This window comes from Protopterus annectens, chromosome 8.part0, assembly GCF_019279795.1.
Source record: "Protopterus annectens isolate FY-2018-M chromosome 8.part0, PAN1.0, whole genome shotgun sequence".
Lineage (NCBI taxonomy): Eukaryota > Metazoa > Chordata > Ceratodontiformes > Protopteridae > Protopterus > Protopterus annectens.
Genome location: NC_056741.1, coordinates 601,277,857 through 601,303,215, shown reverse-complemented (window position 1 = coordinate 601,303,215; position 25,359 = coordinate 601,277,857). Strand labels below are relative to the sequence as shown.

The 25,359-nt window shown below is 41.1% G+C and overlaps 1 protein-coding gene across 1 annotated transcript in view; it reads left to right on the top strand.

Moving 5' to 3' along the window:
• FAM120C (family with sequence similarity 120C) overlaps nucleotides 1-24,172 on the top strand; it is a gene marked incomplete at its 5' end in the record, with an annotated part of 1,286,378 nt that extends 1,262,206 nt beyond the window's left edge. The window contains one exon of the mRNA XM_044079289.1: nucleotides 23,355-24,172. Within this exon, the coding sequence (XP_043935224.1) occupies nucleotides 23,355-23,618 (264 nt within the window). The remainder of the gene's footprint in view (nucleotides 1-23,354) is intronic.
• Between the last annotated feature and the right edge of the window lie 1,187 nt (nucleotides 24,173-25,359).

Here is a 25,359-nt window from a genome sequence, read left to right as displayed (position 1 = left end):
TATAACACAACTAACAAAAAGAAAAGAGGACACCACTGCCCTGGTACCTCTGTTGAAACAGAACTTACCAGAGAGGAATCATGCCACTTTCATTTTTGCCTCTGATTCCTCATATATCCTCCTAATTAACCGTATTACTGTGTTAAGGAATGCAAATGCTTCCATTGTCCTACTCATAAAATCCCAGCTTCCTCTGTCAAATGCTTTCTCTGCTTCAAGGCCCACCAACAACTGTGGCATTTTCTGATATTCTGCTTCCCTCTGGATCATCACTGTCTGTTAATGTTGTCAGGTGTTTGCCTCCCCTCCACAAAACCAGTGATCCATTTCTATCAATTTTGGCATCACCTTTGCCATTCTTTTAGCCATTATAGACATAAACACTTTATAATTGTGGTTTAGAATTGAAATGGGCTTATATGAAGCTGGATCCTATGGGACTTTACCATCTTTAGGTATCTCTTTTTTTTTTAAATACTGTTGTACAGAGCCTTCCATATCTTTATCACTGTCTTCCTCCTAGCTTCCAAATTTCCACAGGAATACCATGTATTCCTGGAGACTTTCTGTTGATTGGTTATACAACATAATTTTTATCTCATCTCCTCGTATCCTGGCTGTTAATAACAGAGCCTCATCTACCTCTAACCTTGGCGTATTTAATTCTTCCATAAACATTGCCATCTGTACTTTTTTTAAATTTCTACATTTTTCCACATTATACAAATTTCTTAAAATTTCTGAATATTTCTAATACCTCTACAGGATTTTCCTTGTTATAGACTCCCTAAGCTTGACAACTACCCATTCTACTTTCTGTTGCCTGAGCCACTGTGATAAAAGCTTTTGTGCTCTGGGATTATCAAAAAACAGTTGCTTAATAGCAATCTGTCTAAACTCATAAATATTATCAAGGTGGTTCCTTATTTTGTCTTTAGCATTCTGCATTTGGGCCTTCTGTTGCTCTGTGAGATTCCCTATTATTCGATACTTTAACCTTTTTCAGTCCCTCTGAATAATTCTTGTTACTTCTTAACTGTATATTTTTCTTTTATTTCTACCTTATTTTTAAATTCCACTTTCATTTTAACCCACTCCCTAGCTATATCTTCTGAAGAAATTTCTGTATTGCTATTATATAAAATTAACCTTGATCACTCACGGCAGATAAAAGGACTAATTTAATAGGAAAACAAACAGAACAAAAGTAAGCGCTTTTGTGATTCAACAGAACCGCTTCATCAGACTTCATTAACAAATGTGAGATTCACCCTATTTTATAAGCTAATTGATGATGACATCATAATAGAAAGTTAATTGAAAACAATATACATACAATAAAATGTCAATTGTGTCTTTAAAAACAAGTTATGTGAAACATAAGTATATGAAATAAAAAATAAGAAGGAAATGTATATAAATTAGTGTTTCAAACTTCTAGACTTTAAAAAAGGTTTTAAGGAAACCTTGCTATTTAAACCAGGAAATGTATCGGCTTGTAAGCGTAATATCCATTTCTGCTCTATCGCTTCAGTTTTATTACAAATATCACCACCCCTTACGTTACCAGCTAAACTTTCAATCACAAAAAATGTGAATTCATGGGCTTGTCCTTCTTTCAAAATGTGTTGTGCAGTAGCACTAGTTTCTTTAGCAATTCTATCTTTAAACATACGATTAGTTTTGCCTATGTAAAATGCAAAGCAAACTTTACAGAAGCAGAAATAAATCACATTCTTGGTTCTGCAATCAAAATATTGCTTAGAATCGATCCTAAAATTCCTAGTGGGATGCTCAAAATAAATCGAAGTATGTATATACTTGCATGCAAGACAATTTCTGCAGGGAAAGGTTCCCAACCTATCTGATATCATTCCAGTAAAATTATGTGATTTATAACAAGAGTTGTTTCTTCAAGGAACGATTATTCTTGAAAGAAAAAGAGGGGCCATCATTGACAATGTCGTGAAGCTGCTCTACAGCACCTAAGATTGTTCCAGTGCTTCCTAACAACTTCACATGTTTTACCCACGTCATTAAAGAAAGGAAGAACTAGCCTAAAATCTTCACATATTTCATGATTATGACGTCTAATAGCATCAGTTCTAGTTTTTGTCAGCTCACTAAAAAGTGGTCTGCATTTAGAATCTCTCTCGTTCTATGCTAGTCTTATTTGTTCGTCTATATCAGCTTCTTTATATCCCCAATCTATGAATTCTAATTTCAACTCATTTAGGGCTTCACTAAGATGTAAATCATTACTGTAAAGTTGTATTATTATATAAATTTGTCCTTCAAGCACATTTCTTTTAACATGTCTCAGATGTATGCTAGTATAATGTAGCAAGTTATTCCTTCCAGTGGGTTTCCTAAATAGACTTGTGTCAATGTTAAGATCTTTCTTGGTTACTTTCGTATATAAAAACTCAATTTCAGAATAAGAATATTTGTATGTAAAACTAAGAAAGCCTGTAGTACTATTCGGGTAAGAAACAAAACCATTTAGCTCTTCAGTGATACCACCCCATAACAGAAATAGGTCATCCACGAAACGTGTATACCCTAGAATGTGCTGATAGAGGCTGTTGTTAGCAAGAACAAAATCCTGTTCCTGTTGTACTAGACAGAGATTGGTGTAGCTATTGGCACAAGGAGTGCCCATTGCCATGCCAACCTTCTAAAAACGTTATGCTCCAAGATCATCTCAAGTAAATCACAAATTAAAAGAATTTTACCTCAGTCCCAGTTCCTGGTTGTCAGAAACTTTTCAATATTACCAATACCCCAGTCATTGGGAATCCTAGTAAAAAGAGAATCTATATCCAGAGTTACAAAAATATATTCAGTCTTCAGACTTAGTTTGGTTATAGAGCGACTGTAGGAACATTTTAATATCTTTTAAAACTGTACAACAGCGTACTAATAATGGATGTAACTGCTTCTCTACATAAATGGAAAGAGGTTCGGTAACCCAGCTCTACCTGAGACAATGGGTTTCATTGGGGGAGGGTCCAGTTGTTTTAGGCATCCCATAAAATGAGGGGATAACAGAATGTTCAACATTAAAATATTCGAAAGTAGATTTACTGATTCTATCTATTAGCAGATCAAATGTCAAAAAATGTATTTTTTCTACAATGCCTTTGACAATGCTAGAACTGATATTGACATAGGTGCATTAATTTGCTAATAGCAATCTCATTTGTTGCATATACATATGTCTATCCATAATAAATACACTGCCTCCCTTGTCTGCTTGTTTGATTTCTAAGCCAGTCATATTTTTAAGTTGAACTAAAGCAGAATTCTCCTCAGTAGACATGTTAAAAAAAGTAACATCATTATGTATGGCAAATGCATTTCTAATGTCCTTCTCACATAGGTCAATGAAAGTTTCCACCATAGGATGTGATGGTGGAATGAATGTGCTAGGTTTACGAAAAGTGTGACAAACATTGTTATGGCCATTAAACATAACCCTAAGGTTTAGAGTACGACCAAACAATTTAAGATATTTTAAAGTGTCTGTAAGATATCCTTGTTGTGATGGAATAAAGTTAAGTCCTTTTGATAGCAGCGATATTTTAGAATTGGTTAGTGTATTGGAAGAGATATTAACAACTAGACTTGCCTTTTCCGTTTGCGTTGTTGGTTCCCTGAATGGTCTGTACTCTGTAGCCGTCACGTTCTGCCTTTCCTCCCTCTGCTTTGCGAGCATTCTCGTATGGGGAAGGTATGTCTCAACAAAAAAAACATTAATTCGGGTAAGAACCATTTGTTCCTGGGTTTATTGCTTGGTTTAGTAGTAGTAATGGTATGTGGTCTCACATCACTCGTGTTATTCAAACTCATGTTTGATTCAATGCCCACTATGGGTTCAATATCCAATGATGTTAATGGCTGCTCAGCTCCTACACTAACGCTGTTGGTATCAAGGGAAGAATGAGTTACTGCACCATTCAGGGAACCAACAATGAAATGGAAAAGGCAAGTCTAGTTGGGTTATCTGCTTGCAGGTAGCCCTCAGTCGGCCTGATTAACAAAGTCTTGGGTCCTGCGTCTGTTGCTGTCCCTTCTTCCATGATGTCAGGTCGTCAGGGGTGTAAAACATGCAGCCGACGCCATTACATCAGTATTTCTTGCCATGTGGTGCCCGAAGCAGAAGCAGTTCGCAAGTGCCGGTCGGCCGACTCCTGAAATTTTCATTTTCAAGTTTCAGATACGAAGTCTTCAACTAAAGCTAAGTACCCCGTTGGGGCAACTTTTTCTTACTCCTTACCAATGTCAGTAAAAGTTAATAATTGCATTACTTGGGGAAAGCAAATACCTCATAAAGATTTTCATTCGTACTGTATTCCTTGCCTAGGCCCTGACCATGACGTACCTTGCTGTCGGTTTTGTGCTTTATTTAATCAGCGCACTATCCGTCATCGGTATATTTTCACTTCTAAATATTTTGGTTCTTGGTTTAATTATCCAGAAATGTCGTTGGTTAGCTATCCCTACCGGGATTTTGAAAAAATGCAAAGATAAAGACAGAGACAGGTCGCCGAGGTCCAAAACTGCCAAAGACGCTTCTCCTAAGCCAGTCGTCAGTTCGCCGGTACTCAGTGAGGCCCTTTCGCAACCCCTGATACCCACTACTTCTGATTCGCAGGCCTCTACTGAGACCCATTCGGAGTCCGGTATGCCGCGAGATGCTTCAACTATGGAACCCGCTGATGTCTCTACCTTGGATGGGTCCGGAGCCGCTGTAAGGCACCGGCTTCTGAGGGTGTATTCAGGCCTATGGACTTGCATATTAAACCGACGCCTCCTTCTTTACTTAGGCCTAAATCTTGATCCATGCCTAAAAAACCAACGCTCAGGCCACATGCTCAGGCCTCTATGCCTAAAAAACAAATGATAAGAATGGCTGAAGATCTAATAACTTTAATCAGGGGTAGCCAACCCCCCTCTTCTAAGAGACCTAGGACTGAAGTTGATTATGAATCTTCTGATCAGGATTCTGTTTTTTCTGATTCTTCTGATGATCTGGATTTGCCCTTATCTATTTATGAAGATTCTGATGCAGAGGACTACATTCCCTCTGCTTACCCTCCTGAGGATTTTTCTTTTGGGGGAAACCTTACATACTCTAAGGGAGCATTTCCACTGGGAAAGTCAGGATTTTTCTGATTCAAAAAAGCGGCTTAGGGATTTCCTTCTTCTACCTCAGCATAGGCCTTTAGCTATTCCTCCTGTACTAGACATTGTTGATGATGCTTTTTCGGAATCTAGTTTGGCCCCTGATTCCCTGCCTCCTGCTCCCAGAAAACCTGACAGATACTACAGGATCCCTGAGTCCCACAAGTTCCTTTTCAAAAATCCTATTGCAGATCCAGAGACTATTTCACAGGGGCCCAAGGGCATTAAGGCTTCTACTGCTAAAAATCCTCCCCTTCTGATAGAGACTCCAGGGTGTTGGATAGATGGGGTAAGAAGGTTTACACTTCTGCAACGTTGGGCATTAGGGCTTTAAACTGCCAGTTGCATATGTTAAAGTATCAGCAACATGTTATTGGACTGCTTAAACAGAAAATGTTGATTCCTGACTGTGTGGAAAATAAAGAATTACAGGATTTAATACATTCTGCTGAGCAAGTTGGAAAACATACTTTGCAATGTGGTTTTGATTCATTAGAGGCCTCTTGCAGGGCTGCTGTTACTGGGTCTGTGCTCAGAAGGCATGCTTGGCTTAAGGAGCAATCTTTGCCTGATCATGTTTATGCTAAGTTGTTGGATGCTCCTTTAAATCAGGACCGCCTGTTTGGCAACAAGGCTGAGGAAGTTCTTAAAAAAATGGAAGATAAAGCTAAATCTATGCAAACTGTTAGTAGATTTAGTAGGCACTGGCCCTCTAAGAATTGGTCCTTTCCAGCCCCTTCCAGGTCTTCTCAAGCCAAACCCAGACACAGTAAAAACCCCAGGTTTCAGTCCCATGGGGACACACAGAACTAAGCAGTGGGGGGCCTCCACTTCCAAATCTGGGAATAGTAAGACTCCCCCCTATGGTAAACTGTCTCAATCACTTCCTTTTAAAATTTCCAAGCACTTATCAACTGACTGCCCCTTTGGGGGGAAAGATTGCTCTTCATGCAAAGAATTGGGAACTCATTACCCAGGACAAATGGGTTTTAAATATAGTGTCCCAGGGATACAGATTTCACTTCCACACGCCAACACCAAGCAAGTGGCCGGACCTACCCCCAAATCAGTGGGCAGAGGCCCAAAATCAAGCACTTTATCTCTTAAGCACGAGGGCTATTCAACTGGTACCAGAAGAGGAAAAGGGACAAGGTTTCTACTCAAGACTTTTCCTGGTACCCAGAAAAGACAATTCATGGCGTCCTATCCTGAACCTCTCTACTCTAAACACCTTTTTGGAGATTCCAAAATTCAAGATGCTAACTCTTCATCAATTACTTCCTATGCTAGGCAAAGACGCCTGGTTGGCAACACTAGATTTAAAGAAGCATACCTGCACATCCCAATCAGGGAATCTTGCAGAAGATACCTACGCTTGAAAGCAGGCTAGACGCACTATCAGTTTTCTGCACTACCCTTGGGCTTATCTACTGCACCCAGGGTGTTCACAAAGTGCCTAGCTCCAGTTATTGCATTTTGCAGGCAAAGAAATATTCAAATATACCCATACCTGGACGATTGTCTAATTCAGACAGAAAGCCAGGACATACTTTTGAATCATCTGGCCTTTGTAAAAAGGGTTCTAACTTGTCTGGGGAGCAGCATAAACGAAAAGAAATCACACCTGGTACCCTGTCAACAAATTATATTCCTGGGAGCAAGCTTGAATACAACTTCCCAGATGGCTTACCTCACGCCAGAGAAACAAGTTCATTTGACAACCTACTTCAAACAAGTGGCCACAAAAACCCTGCTATCTGCAAGACAAATACTGCAAGCCTTGGGATTCATGGCCTCCTGCATTCTTCTAATTCCATATGCAAGACTGCATATGAGGAAACTACAGTGGTATCTAAAAAGCCTATGGTGTCAACATTCTCAAGACCTAGAAACAATGATTCCTATCATACCTTGCCTACGCCTAGAGTTCCTTTGGTGGGCAGAGGCCTGCCACCAAAACAAGGGATTACCTTTCACACCACCCCCTGCCGCCCAAACCCTATCAAGAGACGCATCAGTCTATGCATGGGGGGCTCACCTGGCAGGGAAGTGCATTCATGGCAAATGGAACCCAAGTCAAATGCACCTGCTTATCAGTCAAAAAGAAATATTAGCTGTACAGAATGCTCTGACAGCCTTCAAGGACCACATTCTTCCCGGACAACTAATGGTAAAGACGGACAACACCACTGTTAAGTGGTACATAAACAAGCAGGGGGGGTACACATTCTTACCCCCTCTGCAGACTAGCCATTGCATTGTGGAACACAGCCTTGAGCTACCAAGTGCACCTACAAGCTCAATTCCTGCCAGGAAAATTAAATACACATGCAGATGGACTAAGCAGAAACCTGATGGACCCACACAAGTGGAAACTGGAACCAAGGATTTTCAATATGTTGACAAGCAAATGGGGGAGCCAAGATACAGACCTGTTTGCCTCTCCCCAGAACTTCCAGTTGGACAAATTTTGCACAAGGACTCACCACAAACAAGCCTAGAAAGTGGATGCTCTGTCCTTCAGCTGGAAAAACCTATCAGTGTATGCCTTCCCCCCTCTGCCTCTGCTCTCCAAAGTACTACTAAAAATCAAACAGGACAAACCAAGGATGATTTTGATTGCTCCAGACTGGCCGCGCCAACACTGGTACCCCCTCCTGCGCAGTGTGTCACTGTTATCTCCATGGCACCTGCCTCAGACTCCTTCCCTGCTGTCTCAGTAGGAGAACCCAGATTCTGCACCCTCAGCTTCTAACACTGAACCTTGCAGCTTGGCTAATTACTTAATCTCTCCTTTACCATCCCTCAGCAAACCTGTGATGGATATCATTTTAGAAGCAAGGAGGCCTAGTACTAGAAAATCTTATGCTGAAAAATGGAAAAGATTCTGTGCCTGGAACCAGTCTCAAGGGATGAGCACATCAGCGCCCAATTTACCTCAGATTTTACAATACTTAACTGAGATGCGTCACAAGGGCCTGTCTTTTTCCTCCATTAAAATCCATGCCTCAGCCATTTCAACTCATTATAACACAGAACCTCCCCTCTTCTCTCATCCACTACTCAAGCAGTTCCTCAGAGGGGCCAAAAATTTGAGACCACCCAGGAGAGCTCCAACCCCTGCCTGGGACCTTAACTTTGCCTTGGAGAAATTCACTCTACATCCTTTTGAGCCAGCTGCTACTGCAGACTTAAAATTTCTTTCTTGGAAAACAGCTTTCCTTTTAGTAATCACTTCAGCTAGAAGGGTATCTGAATTACAAGCCCTTATGGCAGTGGAGCCTTTCATCATCTTTCATGCGGACAGGGTGTCCCTCAGAACCAATCCATCCTTCATGCCCAAGGTGGTATCCAGTGTGCCTCTTAATCAGTCCATTCATTTGCCAACCTTCTTTCCCAATCCACAGAATAAAGGGGAACGGGTACTGCATTCCTTAGTTGTGCACAGACAACTTAGATTCTACTTGGACAGGACTAAACCTCAAAGAAATCTGAACAACTGCTGGTGGCATTTGCTGCAGGGGCAGAGGGGAAGGCTATTGCAAAGCAAACCATTTCTAAATGGATAAGGATAAGCCATTGCATTCATTTCTGCTATAAGCACCATGGAAAACCTGTCCCCCAGGTGATCAGACCTCACTCCACCAGGGCTGCATCTACCTCTTCAACATTTCTCAGTGGCGTCCCTACCAGGGACATCCTAGAAGCTGCTACCTGGAGTTCTGTACATACTTTCCCCAAGCATTATCATTTACTTATTTTTATTTAAATCCAGAGCTGGCTTTGCCACTGCAGTCTTGCAGGACCTTATAGCTGGCCCTAATGCTGTCTGAATTCCTCCTCCCAACCATAGTTTTGGGAATCTACCCAAATGTAATGACTGCAACAGTGAAACACGAAGAACATAGTACAATTGTGTACACTTACCATAAATGTAGATGTTCGAGTGTATTCACTATTGCAGTCCTGGTTACCCTCCTTCCAGCCCCCTAACTTCTTTTGGCCATACCTCTACCTTCCTTTACTATGCTTAAAAGCCTTTTTGGTGTATTTGCTTTTTAGTTGGAGGTATATCTTTGTACTTTTATATTTAATTGCTTCCCATTAAGGGGGCACCTGACATCTGGGGCAAGAAAAACTGATGTAATGGCGTCGGCTGCATGTTTTATACCCCTGACGACCTGACGTCATGGAAGAAGGGACAGCAACCGACGCAGGACCCAATACTTTGTTAATCAGGCTGACTGAGGGCTACCTGCAAGCAGGTAACCCAAATGTGATTATTGCAACAGTGAATACACTCGAACATCTACATTTATGGTAAGTGTACACAACTGTACTTTTGACACAGGCTTACTGAGTGCTTTTGTCCTGGGCCTAACTGTTCTACAAATGACCCTGCTCAGAAGAGTGCACATTTGCTGGAGCTCATTTGTATGTGGATGGTGGGGGCTGGGAACAAAGAGATTAATGAGAATTTTATTTCTTAATTTCTCCTTGTAGTCAAACCTCAGAAGTGTGCAGAGTAGTAGTTATAACATGTTTGGGACTGAAGAAAGTGTGGTCATTATTTTTCTAATTTTTCTCACATTTATACTTCAGAGGTCTTATACACAGAAGGTCACTCTGGCTTATGTGGGGTTGTGACAGTATAGTCATTATTTCTTTAACTTTTCACACAGTCACACCTCACAGGTATGCACACGACATGACTACAGCTTGTTTAGGGGGATTGTAGTAGGTAGTTGCAACAGGCATTTATTTCTTTAACCATTTACAGAACCACATCTCACAGGTATGTGCACTCAACATCTCTTTAGCTTGTGTAGGGGCAGTGTACTGTATAGAAGCAACAGGCTGGAATACATAGCTGTGATCATTTTTCTTCTGTTTTCTCACAGTCGCATATTGGAAGTATATACAGGTGGCTAACATTGGGAGGCAGGGGTAAGGATTCATATTGTTAATGTACTTCTGTGATCAACAAGTTAAAATATGTTACTACATTCTAGCTGTCAGATGCATGGAGTTAGCTGTCTTTTAGAGGTGGGTTGAAGAGGCAAGCTGTATGATAATTTACACCACTAACTTGAAATATGTGACTGAAACATTTATTCCTTCACTTACATCCCAGTCTAATAACAGAGAGAGAGTGAGACCACTGGCTTCGTTTGATTGTTTCCTGTGGTGTAATCTTCACCATTCAGGCTATATTGAAACAATGCAGGAAAAATTGGAAGAGTGCAACAAAGTATGGGAAAACAAGAAAAATAAAGTAATCTGAATGATGTCTCAAGATCAAGATAGGGAGAAAGTAGAGGGCACAGTGGAGGTATGCAGGGGGGGGGCAGGAGATAACAGGGGTGGGGGGGTTGCGGGGACAATGGAGTCTTTTTCCATGGGTTTAATTTCACCAAAGACCGGAGGCAAAATGTTCAGTACAGCCAAGGTCTGCCTCATTCAAGTACATAACACAGAATATCAGCAAGGGTTTGTTACTCCATAAAATGTTTTATAGCACTGTCAAGGCCCCCGAGCCAGTGGAAACCACAACCCACGCTGCTGAATCCCTTACAAATGCCTTCTACGAGCACCTCCAGGAATGTATGGATCAAGCAATCCCTAATAAAATCAAGACCCTTTCCACCAAAGGCAGACGCCCAGTCTGGTGGACTCCAGCCATAAACAAACTCTACAACAAGAGGAGAAAGCTACTACATGACAGAGCAAAATCCCTAAATGGGAAGGCATCTCTGATCAATACTAGCAAAAAACTACGATCACTCATAAAATCATCCAAGGCCAACTTTGAGAGAAAAATCGCTAATGACACAAAAGACAATCATAAAGCCTTCTTTAGCTATGTTAGAAACCTGGGTGGAAACTCCCAGATATGCTCAGAATTAGTCCAAAATGATAAAAAAATCACTGAACCCACAGACATTGCCAACATACTGGCAGACAGGTTCAGTGCAAATTTCTCCCCCCCCCCCCCCCAAAAGGAGAAATATCTATCCCACCAGAGTCTAGCCTCCCAAACATCTCAGATGCCCAGGTGAGAGCTGCTCTCTAAAGCAAAAATACAGCATCAATGGGACCGGACGGTGTCCCCGGCTGTGTGCTACATGAACTCAATGAGGAACTAAACCCACACATAAGGCTGCTGTTTAATCTTAGCCTTACTACAGGATACGCACTCCAAAGAATGGCGACGGCAACTGTGGTCCCACTCCACAAAGGCGGTGCTTCTACGGACCCTGGAAATTACCGCCCATAAGCTTGACGAGCCTTGTCTACAAAGCTATGGAGAGGATCATAATGGAACTCATAAATAAAGACATTGGGGACCTACAGACACTGGATCCTACCCAATTTGGCTTTGTCAAGGGCAGATCCTGCCTCTTGAACTTGGTTGACTTTTTCAAACAGTCACTAAGGCCATTGATGAGGGTAAGGCAGTTCACACAGCCTACCTTGACCTAGCAAAAGCTGTCGACACAATACCCCACTGGCATCATAGAAAAGCTCACCAGCTTAGATGTAAACCCATATGTCACAAGATGGGTTGCAAACTGGCTCAAGGACAGAACACACAGGGTTAGAGTTGCTGGTGCCATGTCAGACTCTAAGCCGGTCACGAGCGGTGTCCCACAGGGCTCAGTCCTGGGCCCCCTCTTGTTCGGCATTTATTTTTCTGAAGTGCAGGCAAACATAGGGGATTGTGGCTGACAAAATTTGCAGATGACTGCAAACTGGGCACCATAATTGACACTCCATCAGACACAGACATCCTCCAGAAAGGTCTCATAGAAATGGATAACTGGTGCCAGAGCCATGGCCTTAAGCTAAATGCCAAAAAATGTATAGTCATACCCTTTGGGAAAAACAAGGTAACCCCTAATTACCACATAAGTGGTAATCCATTAAACACGGAAGAAGTTATCAGGGACCTGGGGACCCAAGTTGACAGTAACCTCTCTTTGACACTCACATTGCCAAAGTGGTTAGGAAGACCTTCTACATTGCCCACCTGATCATGAAGGGATTCACATCCAGATCAGGAGAGGTCATTGTACCCCTGTACTCTTCACTTATCAGACCAGTGATTGAGTACAACGCCCATTCGGAATGTACCTTACCCAACACCTGCAGCAGCTGGAAAGACCGCAAAAGTTCCTCACCAAAAGGATAAAGGCTCAAACATATGTCATAATGATGCCCGACTGAAGAAACTCCAGCTCTATTCAGTCGCATACCGTCTGCTCAGAGGTGATCTGTGCCTGACATACAAGGCCATGTCCAGCCCGGAATTAATGGACATGCTCCACCTCCAAAAAATCCAAATCCACCAGAGCCACGAGAGCAAGAGACTTAAACCTCAACACGGATATAAATAGGACGTGCTGGAGGGACAGATTCATCACCCAGAGACTCCCTACACTATGGAACAGAATCCCAGTCCATGTGAGGCAGAGCCCCTCACTGACTCTGTTCAAGAGAAATCTTGACGAGTGGATGGGAGATCGTAGGTTTACCCCGGGAATCATCTCTGTATCACTGCTGGACAAAGGCACAACAAACTAATGGGTATAGTATTCTCATACTAAGGGGTGGTGAAAGCCACACACACTCTGGCTAGGCTTATAAATGCCCTAGGGCAGATAGCCTAGTATGAACCTATGAACCTATGTAACATCTGGGTAAAAAATAAACATCCAAGATGCTTGTTTTTTTTAACAAGAACTCTCTTTATTACATTATCATGTATGACATAGGCCATGTTACATTTATATAACTGACAATAAACAATAGCGACACAGTCGTCAGTTGTAAACATACATTTCAAACTGTGCCGAAACAACTGTTGCTGCAAACATTATAGATCACTTTTAACATATCCAGTGATTGTTAGTCAACCATTTCATAGTTCATTCAAGTCCTGCCTTTTTTTAAACCTTGTTCCTCCTCTGCATGTGTTGATCCCACAGTTCCCATTTTTTTCCTATGTAACTTACTCTTTCCCTTTTCTAAAGATCCCAGTTCCAGTTGTTTTAACTGTGTTACTATCTTCACTACTTCTAGTAAGGTAGGTTTAAACTTTGATTTCCATTTCTAGTAATTGCTTTTTTGGCAGCCATCATAATTAGACTCAGCAAGGCCTTACTATGTCTAGGCAATTCCGAGTTTGTATCATAGCTCAAAAAATAATTTCCTTAGTCAGTCCAACTTGCTCACCCACCATGTCCGACAGAGCAGTCTGCAGGGTCTACCAGCTCATTACACTCCCAGAAAATATGTTCCAAATCACCCTTTTTTGCTCTATCACACTTCCAACATTTGCTGTCTATCTGAGGAAAAATTCTTTGAAGTCTGCTCGAGGTATAAAAATAACTATGTAAGCACTTCCAGGCAAATATTCAAAATCATCTAGATGTTATTGCATAATTGGGAGAGACTGATGCTTTGTTTTGTCAGATGTCTGGTACACAACAATCCTTTGGTTGTATCTTTATTACTAAGTATCATATACTTGGTTGCATAATACTGTTAAACATGCCCTTGTAGACACACTCCTCAAGCTGTTGAACCTAAGTTTAGTTACTGGCTTTGTCCCTGATTAGTGATGCACTGTAGTGCTAATGCCCCTCAATAAGGATGGCCTTAAAACTGACCTGGGTAGTTAGTCTTGTCAAGCTTACAAGCCTCCTCTGCAAAACCATGGGGTGTGTTATTGAGCTGACCCCCAACAGTGTGGCTTTGAGAAGGGTAGATCCTGTCTACTTAACCTAATAAACTTTAAAAGGGTTACAAAGGCTGTAGAGGATGGCCTTGCAGTGCATGTGATGTGGTGCATCTTGACCTGGTGAAGGACTTCAACACCATTCAATGTGCTGGCATCATACAAAAGTTGATTGCTTTAAAAATCGACTTATAGGTGGTAAGATGGATAGAAAACTGGTTGAATGACAGATCCCACAAAGTGCAAGTTGCAGATGCTTCATCACTAAGTGTGAAAGTGAGCAGTGGTGTCCCTCAGGGCTCAGTGCTGGAACATCTCCTTTTTGACGTTTACTTCTCTGATCTCCAAGTGGAGAGCTAAGACCTCTGGCTAACCAAGTTTGTAGATGACTGCAGACTGTAAGTTAAGTCACATATATCACCCAAACTCTTCTTAATGAACTATCCCTAGTAAACTCCTGATGTACTATAAATGAACTGAAGTTGAATGCTAAACAGGGTAGTATCACTTTTGGTAGTCAATCTCTCTCCCTTCACCATACAGTATAATAGTGTGTAGCTAACACAGAACTACAAAATGAAAATTTTATCAGGGACTTAGATGCATGGACTGATGGCGCCCTATGTTTTGAACCGTCATGTGACAACAGCTGTCAGGAACTCCTTTTACTTAGCCCACCTAATTGCCAAAGGAATATAATCATGGTCTAAGGAGTTAATCACTGCTTTATACTCAGCATAGGTCAACACAGTTATTGAGTACAATGCCCTCTTTGGGGTATATTTCATTAATCATATCAAACAAGTAGTAATACCCTAAAGATTCCTAACCAAAAAGATTACAGACCTAAAGTCCCTGAGCTGCGAAGATATGCCGGAAACTCTATCCATTTATTAAGTGTCTTAAAGACTTTTAAGGAGATGTCTGTCTTGCTTGCTGCACCATTAAAGACCAAGTTGTCCTGGACCTCCTGATTCTCCACAAGTCCAACATCTTCACAAATACTAGAACCAGGGACCTAAATCTTCACCAACAGATAAATACTGCGCAGGGGAGAGGCAACACCTCCCAAACCTTTAGAATAAACTTCCTTTGCAAGTTAAGCAGTACAATTTACTGTGTTACTTTAAACATAAACTAGTGACTGGATGCATATCCACCTATTTACTCTGGGTTTTACTGGTATGGCCCTCCTGGAAAAAGGCAGTACTCCCTGAGGGAGGGTACTGGCAGTGTGAATGGTCATAAGATTTGTTGTCCTTGGAAAATCTATGAATCTAACTGTTTTTATGGCTTACTGCCATAGCTTGTCAAGAAGTCTGTCTACTCCCCATAATGACTATGAATAAGGTAAAGTGGGTATAAGAGAATAAATGAATGATTTAATACAGCAAAATGTTACTATATTGGAAGTCAATCTAGCTCCAGTGAAATGTACGTTTGTAGCAAATTCTGCCTAAAACAAGCTGTTAGACAGGAGAGCCAAAGCCTATTCTGGTACTCAGTGGGTGAAAGGAGTAAACATGCAGGTCTGCGCCAACTTATGGAAATAAAACACACTTCTTAACTGTATGAAATATGTATGTGAATATAATATCTTATTGTTGTTGTTGTTTGTCTTTCGGCTTTTCCCGGTTAGGGGTCGCCACAGCGGAACTCCGGTCCATTAATGATTGGCAGTTGTTTTTTATGGTGTCGAGTTGCCAGGCCGACGCCCAACCTTCAATGAGGGCACACCCATTCAACGCATGTCTTTCGAACGCCCACTCGACCGTGGGGAGGACATGCAGACTCCACACAGAAGGCACTCCCAACCCAAGCCGAGAATCGAATGGGAGAACCTCTTGCTGTGAGGCAACAACACTACCGCGGAAGTGTAATATAGTATCTTATTGTATTTGTGTAAATTGTTATTTTTACTGCTGTTGATCTCAGGTTGTGACTAAAAAGAAGTCAGTAGACCAGCCCACTTACCTGGTAAGCAAACGGCAATCAATAAATAAACTGTCCAGACTTTGGTAGAACAGCCTTGAGTTTGCTTTATATTTTTGCCCTGGTCCTTTTAAAATGTTTGATTTTCTGATAAATCATTAAGAATTGTACCTCTCAGCTCTTCAGAATTTCACAGAATGTCCAGATTTTTCCTCATATTTTTTGTCTGTTCTTCATAAAAATTTTTTTTTTTTTTTTTTGGCAAACCATTGAGGACTGTGCCTACTAAATAATGAGACTCTGAGTCTAAGCCTTCGTATCCTTCAGTATATGCATACTAAAGCAAAACTGTTAGTCTAACATCTTTCTAAGCTTTTAAGAGTAGTATTTAAAATCTGTTCCTGATCTTGGCCCTGTATCCCTTCATTACATTTGGCTTTTTCCAGAATTCCTTTAGCAAAAGTTGAGAGGTATGCAGGGGATTACAGTCAGTCACTAATACCAGACATTAAAGTTTCATCCTTCTATTGTTCAGAAAGTGCATGTTGATGCAAAATCTGTTCTATTAAAATTTTAAATGGGTAAGTAATGTTTAAACATTATCCCTGGTTTTAAGCCTTCATTCCGCTGTTATTTTGGCTTTGTCCAAAATTCTTGACAAAAGGTGTTGATCAAACATACCTAGAATGTGCCGGACAGATGGGGTAATAGAAAACATGATCTGTCTGCTTTCCAAGAAGTGGTCTAAAATTAAATATTGTCAATGGGAGGCTGGCATAGTGGTTAAGGTGTTCATCTTATAGGCACAAGGTGCAGGGTTTGATTCTCACATGGGGTAATTGGCTGGGCTTGGAATGGCCCACAGGGGTAGTTAACCTGGTACTAATTTATATGTACCTCACTGCCAATCTTCAAGAGAAATCTTGATGAGTGGATGGGAATACTCCAGTGGCTCTACTCAGCAGAGACACTGGGAACCAAGGTCGGGTGGCACAATGCCAGGGTAATCCTATGGGCTAGGCTTGTAAAGGCTCCAGAGCCATTAGCCTAGTACACACCTATGAACCTGTTATGCCTCTGAAATATTCACATAGGCTTTTCCATGGTAATTGCAAGCTCGGGCAGCCAGAAGAACACAATTTATCACTTAAATTATCTTTTTCTGGCTACCTGTCCTTGTGTTTACCTTGGAAACGCCAATGCGAATGTTTCTGCTTAATCATTACTGTAGTGGCAGTTTCAGGGCATACTGGGCAGTCTTTTGAAACTGGAGCATTTGTTACCCCTCCTCCCCACCCTGTGGTTCCAGCTCCCATGCTGGGAATTGGGAGCCACACTACAAAATCAGGATGGAGCCTCTAGGAAGTGAGGAGAGGGGTATCCCTTAAGCCCATTGCCTAAGAACCCATCTTATTTATTTGTTTATTTATTTATTTATTTAATATTTGTCTACTGGAAAAGTCTGAGTAGGCCAGAAAGTGCCCATTGTCAGTGGAAGTCCAGGGATAAGAGATCCACAATCACAATCTTTCAAAAATCAGTTACATGTATTTTAAATCACAAAGTATCTTGTTACACTACAAAACATAGGAGTGAAAAAAATATGTAATGAGAAAAAAATATAAGATATATTTCTACTAGCCTTGGACTTGATTCTGATTTTAGGGTTGAAGCAGGTCATAACTGTCTTTGGCTTTAGGAGAGAGCTTACATCTATCTATCCTGCTGTGTTTTTGACTGGAAACTTTGTAGAGATTTGCTTGGCTGAGGCTGTTTTTTCCAGAGGAGCAGTGCAGACAGTTTACCCTGGATGCCCCTTTTAAATATTTTTATGTTCCTCCTTTCATGCCAGCTGTCCGAGTCCCTGTGATGACTGTCTCACACTCCTTTATTCTTCATTTCAGGGTAAGTATACAGCCACATTGTGACTGTCATCCAGGCAGCTGTTAGAGGTCCCCACCCCTTAAACCTTACTGTTCCTGCCTTGGGCACACCCAGTTAGCTTTATAGAACTGGTAGTATAGTGGCAGTGCAGAATCTGTCATTCACTTACATGTTGGCTACTTCTCACATAGCCCCGCCCCCACCCCCATTGTAAGTAGGTACTTTCTTCTTGTCCGGTGGGAATTGTAACATAATGTGTATCGTAGGGAACTCAACATTGCCCCCCCCCCCCCCAGGGAGAGATAACCAGGCAATTACTTATCTTTTCTCAAACTGTGACAGAATGTATAGCTTAGTACACTTATCCCTGTTCCATATGCATGGAAGATGAGTAGGCAGGGCTTCATCTTTTCTCAAATTGTGGCAGAATGAGCACCTTAGTGCAGTTACTCCTGATCTTTCCCCAGTTGGGAGGGTGGCTTAATGGTTAAGGTGTTTGCCTTATAAACACAAGGTACAGGGTTTGAATCTCACAGGGGATAATTAGCTAGGCTTAAAATGGCTCGCAAGGGCAGTTAGCCTAGTATGAATCTATGAACCTATGAACCTATGTAGGTAAGCATGCAGTGCATCATTTCTCTCCCTCCCTAGCTGACTTCTCCATCACAAGGGCTGCTGTTTGAATCCAGGTCGTCTACTTAATAGTCAGGACTTCATCCTTGGACATCCCTTTTTTTTGGGGGGGGGGTCTTAACCTAGTTCTCCTTAGACTTTGCTGGATAATCTTTTAACAAAAAAAGCTCACCTCTGTAGTGGACCACTGTGATTTTCCCCATTCTCTCCTTTGGTTCTTTCTCCTCTTGCCAAACAACTCTGCCAACAAGGAAGAAGCTTCCTCACAGACTGAGAAAGGTCTTTAAGCATTACAGTGTCTTTTACTCTTTAGTACAGGCCATGTCACCCAAACCAATGACTCCAGAAGCCCAGCACTAGTTGTCCTGGCCTTAACCAAGAACCAGTACATTCTAGATATAGTCAGTTGCATCTTAGAGCTATTAGGTTCTCCAGCAGAAAATTCACTAAAGGATCATACCGTCTCCACAGAGCTGTTGGGAATGCCCTTACTTTACTACTGAAAGGAACTGTTGAGGCAGTCCCATATTTGAAATGAGGCCAGCAATTTTATGCCCACCCATGACTGGGTTCTGAAGAGGACAGATGGATTGTAACCCATCTTGGACCTTCAGCTTCAGTTAGCACAGCTGGTACTTCTGTTCCTGGATGGTGAGAGCCCAGAGGGTAATTTCTGTGGTGCTACAGCATGTTTAAGTGATAATGTTGGATGTGGACACCTTTTGGCACATTATTGTTTGGGTCCTCGGAGGAAAGTCTTTTTAGTTGCTCAGGCTCAGTATCCCATTGAGTATAATGTGCTGCTGTTTGAATTTTCCTATCCAAAAAGGGTTCTAAAAGGTGCTGGCCATGATGGACAGAGCCTTACCGTTCCCTTGCCTGTATGACTGACTCATTTTGGCCCTCTTGAGTGGCATCCCTGTAGTGTATTTCTAGTGAGAGCATCTGTCGTTGAAGTTCTTGTAAGTAAAAGTAGACTGAGAAGTCCTCTCCAACCTGTTTTCAAAAAAATTCCTTTACAGGCATAGAGCTGGACTTCCTGTTGTGCATATTACTCTTGCCTGTAGAGATAAGATTGCTGGAGGTTATGAATCTAATTAGCAGCCTGCATGGGGGGGACAGAAGAAGATCCAGGCTTTTAACCTGCTGGAGCTTCTGGACCTAATGGCTGTTATTCAGTTTATGATGCTGTTTACACAGATGAAAATAAGGATGTTGCAGAGGAATGTAGCCTTTGCCATTGGCAATTGAAGCACTTAAAAGCTCAGGGGTATGCTTCTAGACTCTGACCCATATCACCAGTTATGGAGTTGGAATGGTGGTCTGCTGTACCAGTATCAAGATGAATCTCCCATCTTTTCAGCTGAATCTACTGTAGGTCATGAAGCAGGATGATTTGCTGGCATAGCTTGTTCACCTAGAGAGGAGAGCTGTTCATCAGCCATTGGAGCTATGAGCAGTCTTCCTGGTTTTGGAGGGAAAGATGCATCTGGGGCTCCTGATTATTCATCCTTGACGACTAGTCTATCATGTTCATACCCCCTTTGTGGAGAAGTAACGTATTTAGGCAGACAGTATCCCAGGTAAGTCAATGTGCAGGTGGAATCTTTGAGCCATTTTTGCAGCATTTTTCTGAAGTTGTGGATTCAGGAATTAGGTCGGAGTCTTCTAGGTAGTGGAGCTATCCAGAAATTGACCTGTACACCCAAGAGAACACGGCTACCCCTCCCAGCTCACACACACACACACACACACACACACACACACACACACGTAAGCAAGGTAAGAAGCTTGCATTGGACATATTGGAAACTTAATTTCCTGGCAGTAGAGAGTCTTGTGCACTTTCCCACCATTCATGCTGATCCCACACCTTTGTTGCAGTGTTCAGGAAACTAATACCAAAATTAAGTCTCATTATTCCATGGTGGCTAAGAAGGGTGGGGTTTAGGGCTTTCAGATCCCTAGCAATATAGAAAGCATTTTTGTCTCAAGTTAAGAAAAGTCTGTCATGGTTAGATGACAGTGTATGTCCACGTCATGGTTTAGTTAATGCTGTATATCCTCTGATCCTTCTGGACTTTCTGATATGGATGTCATAACTGACTGTCGTTGCCAGAATGCTTTCCATCAGACACTGTTAGTCTGCCAAGTGCAGATGTGACATCATTTAGGCAGAACAGTACCAGATGTTACACCCCAGTGAAGGTCAGTTTGCAGTTTGTGCAGATTTTTCTGTAACGTGCATAATTTCAGCCTCAGTTAAGGTGAATATGCAGTGTCGGTTGTTTCTTGCCCATCTTGACCTTGTGGAGGGCAGGGTTGAGGTTGAGCACCAACTTGTGAAGAACTTCCCGCCATGAATTTGGAGTTCATGATTGACTAACATGCATATTCTTTATTTAAATCTGCTGGTTTTGCAGAGTTGAAATTCTTATCTTAGGAAAAAACACTTTTTCTGGTGGCTATCACATCTGCTTGCATAATCTCAAAGCTACATGTCTTTACATGTAGGAGACGTATCTGATATTTGTAAATTATTCCTGATCCGTACCATTTTTGTGCATCTCTTACCATTAGGTTGGAAACCAAAGGAAAAAGTTTTTCAAACCCTAGATGTGAAATGTCAGCTGAGATTTTTTTCCCTGTAGTGACTGCATGAGTTAAGGAAGATTGAGTACTTTTTCATTTCTTTCGCATCGTGGAATGAGGTGCTGCTAGTCGCTAAGCACACCTTTTCCAGGTGGATTGACAACTGCTGAATCTTTTGCTATGAGGTATCTTTGACTGCCTGTGTAACATTTTGACTGTTGATGAAGACAGAAAGAGTGGCCTGAAATGGCCTGAAATCCAGAAAAGGTGATGGGTTTATTTACTGAACTACAATGAAAATATAAATGTTATGGATACCTTTGTCATCTACACTCCCACCACAAATACTGTTCTTGTTGAAGGATAATTTTTGCCGGTCTGCTGATGGAACTACCACTGAGATATAGTTTACTATCAGAGTGAATTACTCCTCCTCTTGACTATCACTACTTGGCTTACCTTTTCAGCTTGGCATTGCTTAGGTTACCATCTGTCCACGTTTATCCAGGGCATTTCTGATTTTGGCATTTGGTGGGAGGAAGGTGAGCTACCAGGACAGAATAGGAAGTATCTTTAACATTTTCAGAAAAAAAGTTTGAGTTTCTTTCAAATACACGTCAGAGCTCGTCACCTGGCAGTTTAAACGTTAACTGTAAGTGATTTGGTCACATTTACTAATGTTGATGCAACACCCAACCCCATATAAAGTGGGAAAAAGGGAGTTGATTGCAGGAAAAAGTAATACTACATTTGAAGCACCTTAATGTGTGATATAAAATAAATTGAAGAGAACCAGCTAAACTTCAGTTCTCCAATAGTAACAACAAAGTAAAAATGAGACTTTTTGGACTCTTACATTGTTTGATGGGGTATCTTTAGCAAAATCGTATGTTTCAGCAAGACATAGCCTTTTCTGAACAGCTGAAGAGGTTGCAGTGTTAAATGGGACTTAACCCATTCAACACTAAATAAGTAATGAGAAAGACTAACAATTTTGTCTTTAATGAGACTGCAATAAGATGTGGAGTTATTCAGCGTCTTTCAATAATACATGGATACTAAAAAACATGCTTTCTGTTGTAAGTCTGTGCTTTTACAGTTGCCAACCAGTTGTTCTAGTGTTAGGAGCAGATTATACCGTGAAGTAGTACCAAATAAATGCTTATTTGTAAAACAAATGATTATTAATTTGTCTGCAGATACAGTACGTCAATCAGTACCATAGTTTGCCATGTACATTTAAACAACAAATGATACCACCTCAATCTGTCCATCAGGAGTTTAATAACCCTGCCTCTGCAGCATATTTTTATTAGTGGATCCAAAGCTGCAGCTGCTGATTGGTAGGGTTGCAAGGTTCAGAATGTGATTTATTTATTGGCTAGAGTGCATTAATAGCTGCAGGCCAGCAAATAAATATTTGAACTGAAGATATCACAGCAGTAATACCACATCACACACTATTCTGGATCTGCACTTACGATAGGTCCAGTGCTCTCCCCTCTACTTTCATACCCGTCTTCCTGGACCTTCTTTTCGGATTTCCATGAAAGTTTGCCAGTAATGCTGTCAAACATTTTTGATTTGCAAGAATTGTGGTTGCTTTTCCATTGTGGGCTAACTGGCAAACAGAGGAACTAGGCATGCTGTTATGGTCTAGTGCCTAATGTCACTGTATGTGCAAGCATTGAGTGTGTGTGCTGCCATGTGTAAGACCTTCCTAGAAAAAATGTGATATGACGGTTGGAAGGTTGAACCGATTCTTTCACTAGTGTCCTCCTAGCTAAGCTGATATGTCAAAAACATATCTGTTAAATTCAGGTGTTTCCATTTTTTCCATGTAGTGATTGTATTTTTAAGGATATAAATCCATTTAGAACAGATGTAGAAGTACACTGCTTAAAACTCTTTGCCAATTCCTGAATTTATTTAACTATAAGGAATACTGCCATTGTGAAATCATCTGCATTAGAAGTATAACATTGTGATTCAGTTCATAGGATTTCTTCATCAGGTTCAGTGTCAAGTAGAGAACATAAGCTAATTCTTTTGTATAGTATTTCTCTAATGCTAACCAGAAACTTAGAATGATGCTGTTGCTTCTAACCTGTAAGGGTTACTGTAACCTACTGCTATAACCTTCTTAAAAGTAGTTATTGCACCTTGTGAGCACCTTTTTCTGCATATAGGAGAAGATGAAGAGTATTCATTCTTATAAATATTGTGTATACTTTCATTGAGGAAGAGGATCTTTTACAATCTTTACTGGATTAAGGGTTGGTATTCGTGAGAACATCAAAAGTACCTTGCACCAAGTAATGTTTGACTTTTTGAAATCTCTTTTACTGTCTTTGAGCTATTGATAACATGATTTTTTTTAAAACAGGGAAGTTCTGAAGGTACGTCAGATGGAGTACCCAAAAGTTCTAAACCTCAGAACAGTCAGAATCAGCTACATGTGAATGGAAATAATGTAACAGCAGGACAAGAAGAAGAAGAAGGCAGGACTTCAGACTTGCCACAATGTGCCTTATCCAGAGACAGTGATGTGTGCAATAACAATGACCCCTCACATGTGAATGCACAGAGTGGGGAGAGTGACTGCTGCAGGGAAGAAAAAGTAGAAGCTGCCCTGCTGAAGGAGGAGTAGAGACCAGGAAATGTGAAAAAAAAAAAAACTGTGTTCCTTTTCTGATTAAAACCCATGAATTTGCATTTTTTGTGTTCTAAACCAGACCTAGTCATTATTAGTCTCCCTCTCGAGTCTTTGGGCTGTCAAAGTTATAATTGCAGCAGCAAAAGAGGGAAAACAAGCTTCATTGTAATCCTTTATAATTTATTTATTTATTTTTTTTATCTGCATTTTTGGGGGTTTTCCCCAGCCAGCTATACTACCCTGTTGACCCTATCATTCTCTCATCCTGGCTGGCAGTACAGAGTTAAGCAGAGGTAGACTGTCATCCATGGCAATTTGGTTGTTTTAGTTAAAACCGTGTTTCAGTCCTTTTGGCACCTCATCTGGGCAATGCCATAGTCTGGCCTGTTACTCCAGGAATGTGGGTGCCTGCCTCCACACACCGTTGCTACAGTACAGCCACAGTGCTTGTTAGGCAAAGCCCAGCCTTTGGAGTCTGTGCACACTCCAGTCACAGAAGTGGTACTCATGCACTGAGACCTTGCTTGCTCCCGGAATACTCATACCAGTAAAAAAACTTATTTCCATTTCAAAAGGCTTCGCCAGTACCCGTGTGTGCTAGCTGAGCTTATACTGCTGGAGTTGTAGTTATGGCTCCAAATGTCTGTGCAACACAGGCAGCCTTTTTCTACTGCATTTTTTTCACAGCTGCCCTTGGGTATTCCTTGATAGGTTACCTGCAATTTTTCCAACTGCCAGGAAACCTTTTATAACACAATTGTCAACCAGAGCTGTTTAGCTATATTTACTGAACTTTTTACCTGTTTCAATTCTGAAACACACCAGGTTTACATCATGTGATCCACCATTTTCTTAAGGTGAAGTACTACCATGATTCACTCTAGGTTGATACAAGAGTGTTTTTTCCTGAAATTTACTGCAGAAATCCTTAGCACATATTTCATTTAATGTGTGATGCCAGTTTTCTGCAGCCTCCATTGCATTCTTCAACACAGTCAAAGCAATGCAGTTGTTACTAATTCCATTGAGTTGATTGGTTGCTTTGGCAGGTGTCTCTTTTGGTATTTTTTCTTTGGGATTGACCAGTGTGCACTCTTCAGTTAAACATTCCTCTTGTGATCTTTGGCAATTGAATGCTTGCTTCCTTTGACCTGCCGTACAAGTTTTTCTTCTTATGGATATCCTGTCACATTTGTGGTTTGGATTGTTCCGTACTTCTGTGCCAGGTGTATTTTATGAGTAATTAGCTTTCAGGCAATGTCTAGACTGATGTGCCCTTTGCAAAATTACCCACCGAGCAATTTTTGTTTACATTCTCTATGCACTGTTTTTTTTAAACAAGAAACATCTTTGTTGAATTATCACTTATGACATAGGCAATCATACATTTCTGTAAATGAAAACAAGCCATATTGACTTATTTTCAGTTGCAAACATTGTATGTCACATATAATTTTATAAACAGTCATTATCTGTCAGATATTACTTAGCTCATTCAATTTCTGTCTTCCCTTAAACCTCATACCTCCTCCAAAACATTATCCTGCATGTATTGTTCCCACAATTCCCATTTTTCTGTGTAATTTACTCCTAACCTTTTCTAAAGATCCCACTTACAGTTCTTTGTCTGTTACCATATTAACTACTTCTAGTATGGTTGGTTTAGAGTTTGATTTCATTTTCTAGTAATTTCTTTTTACCAGCTACCAGAATTTAACTCAGCAAGGCCCTACTT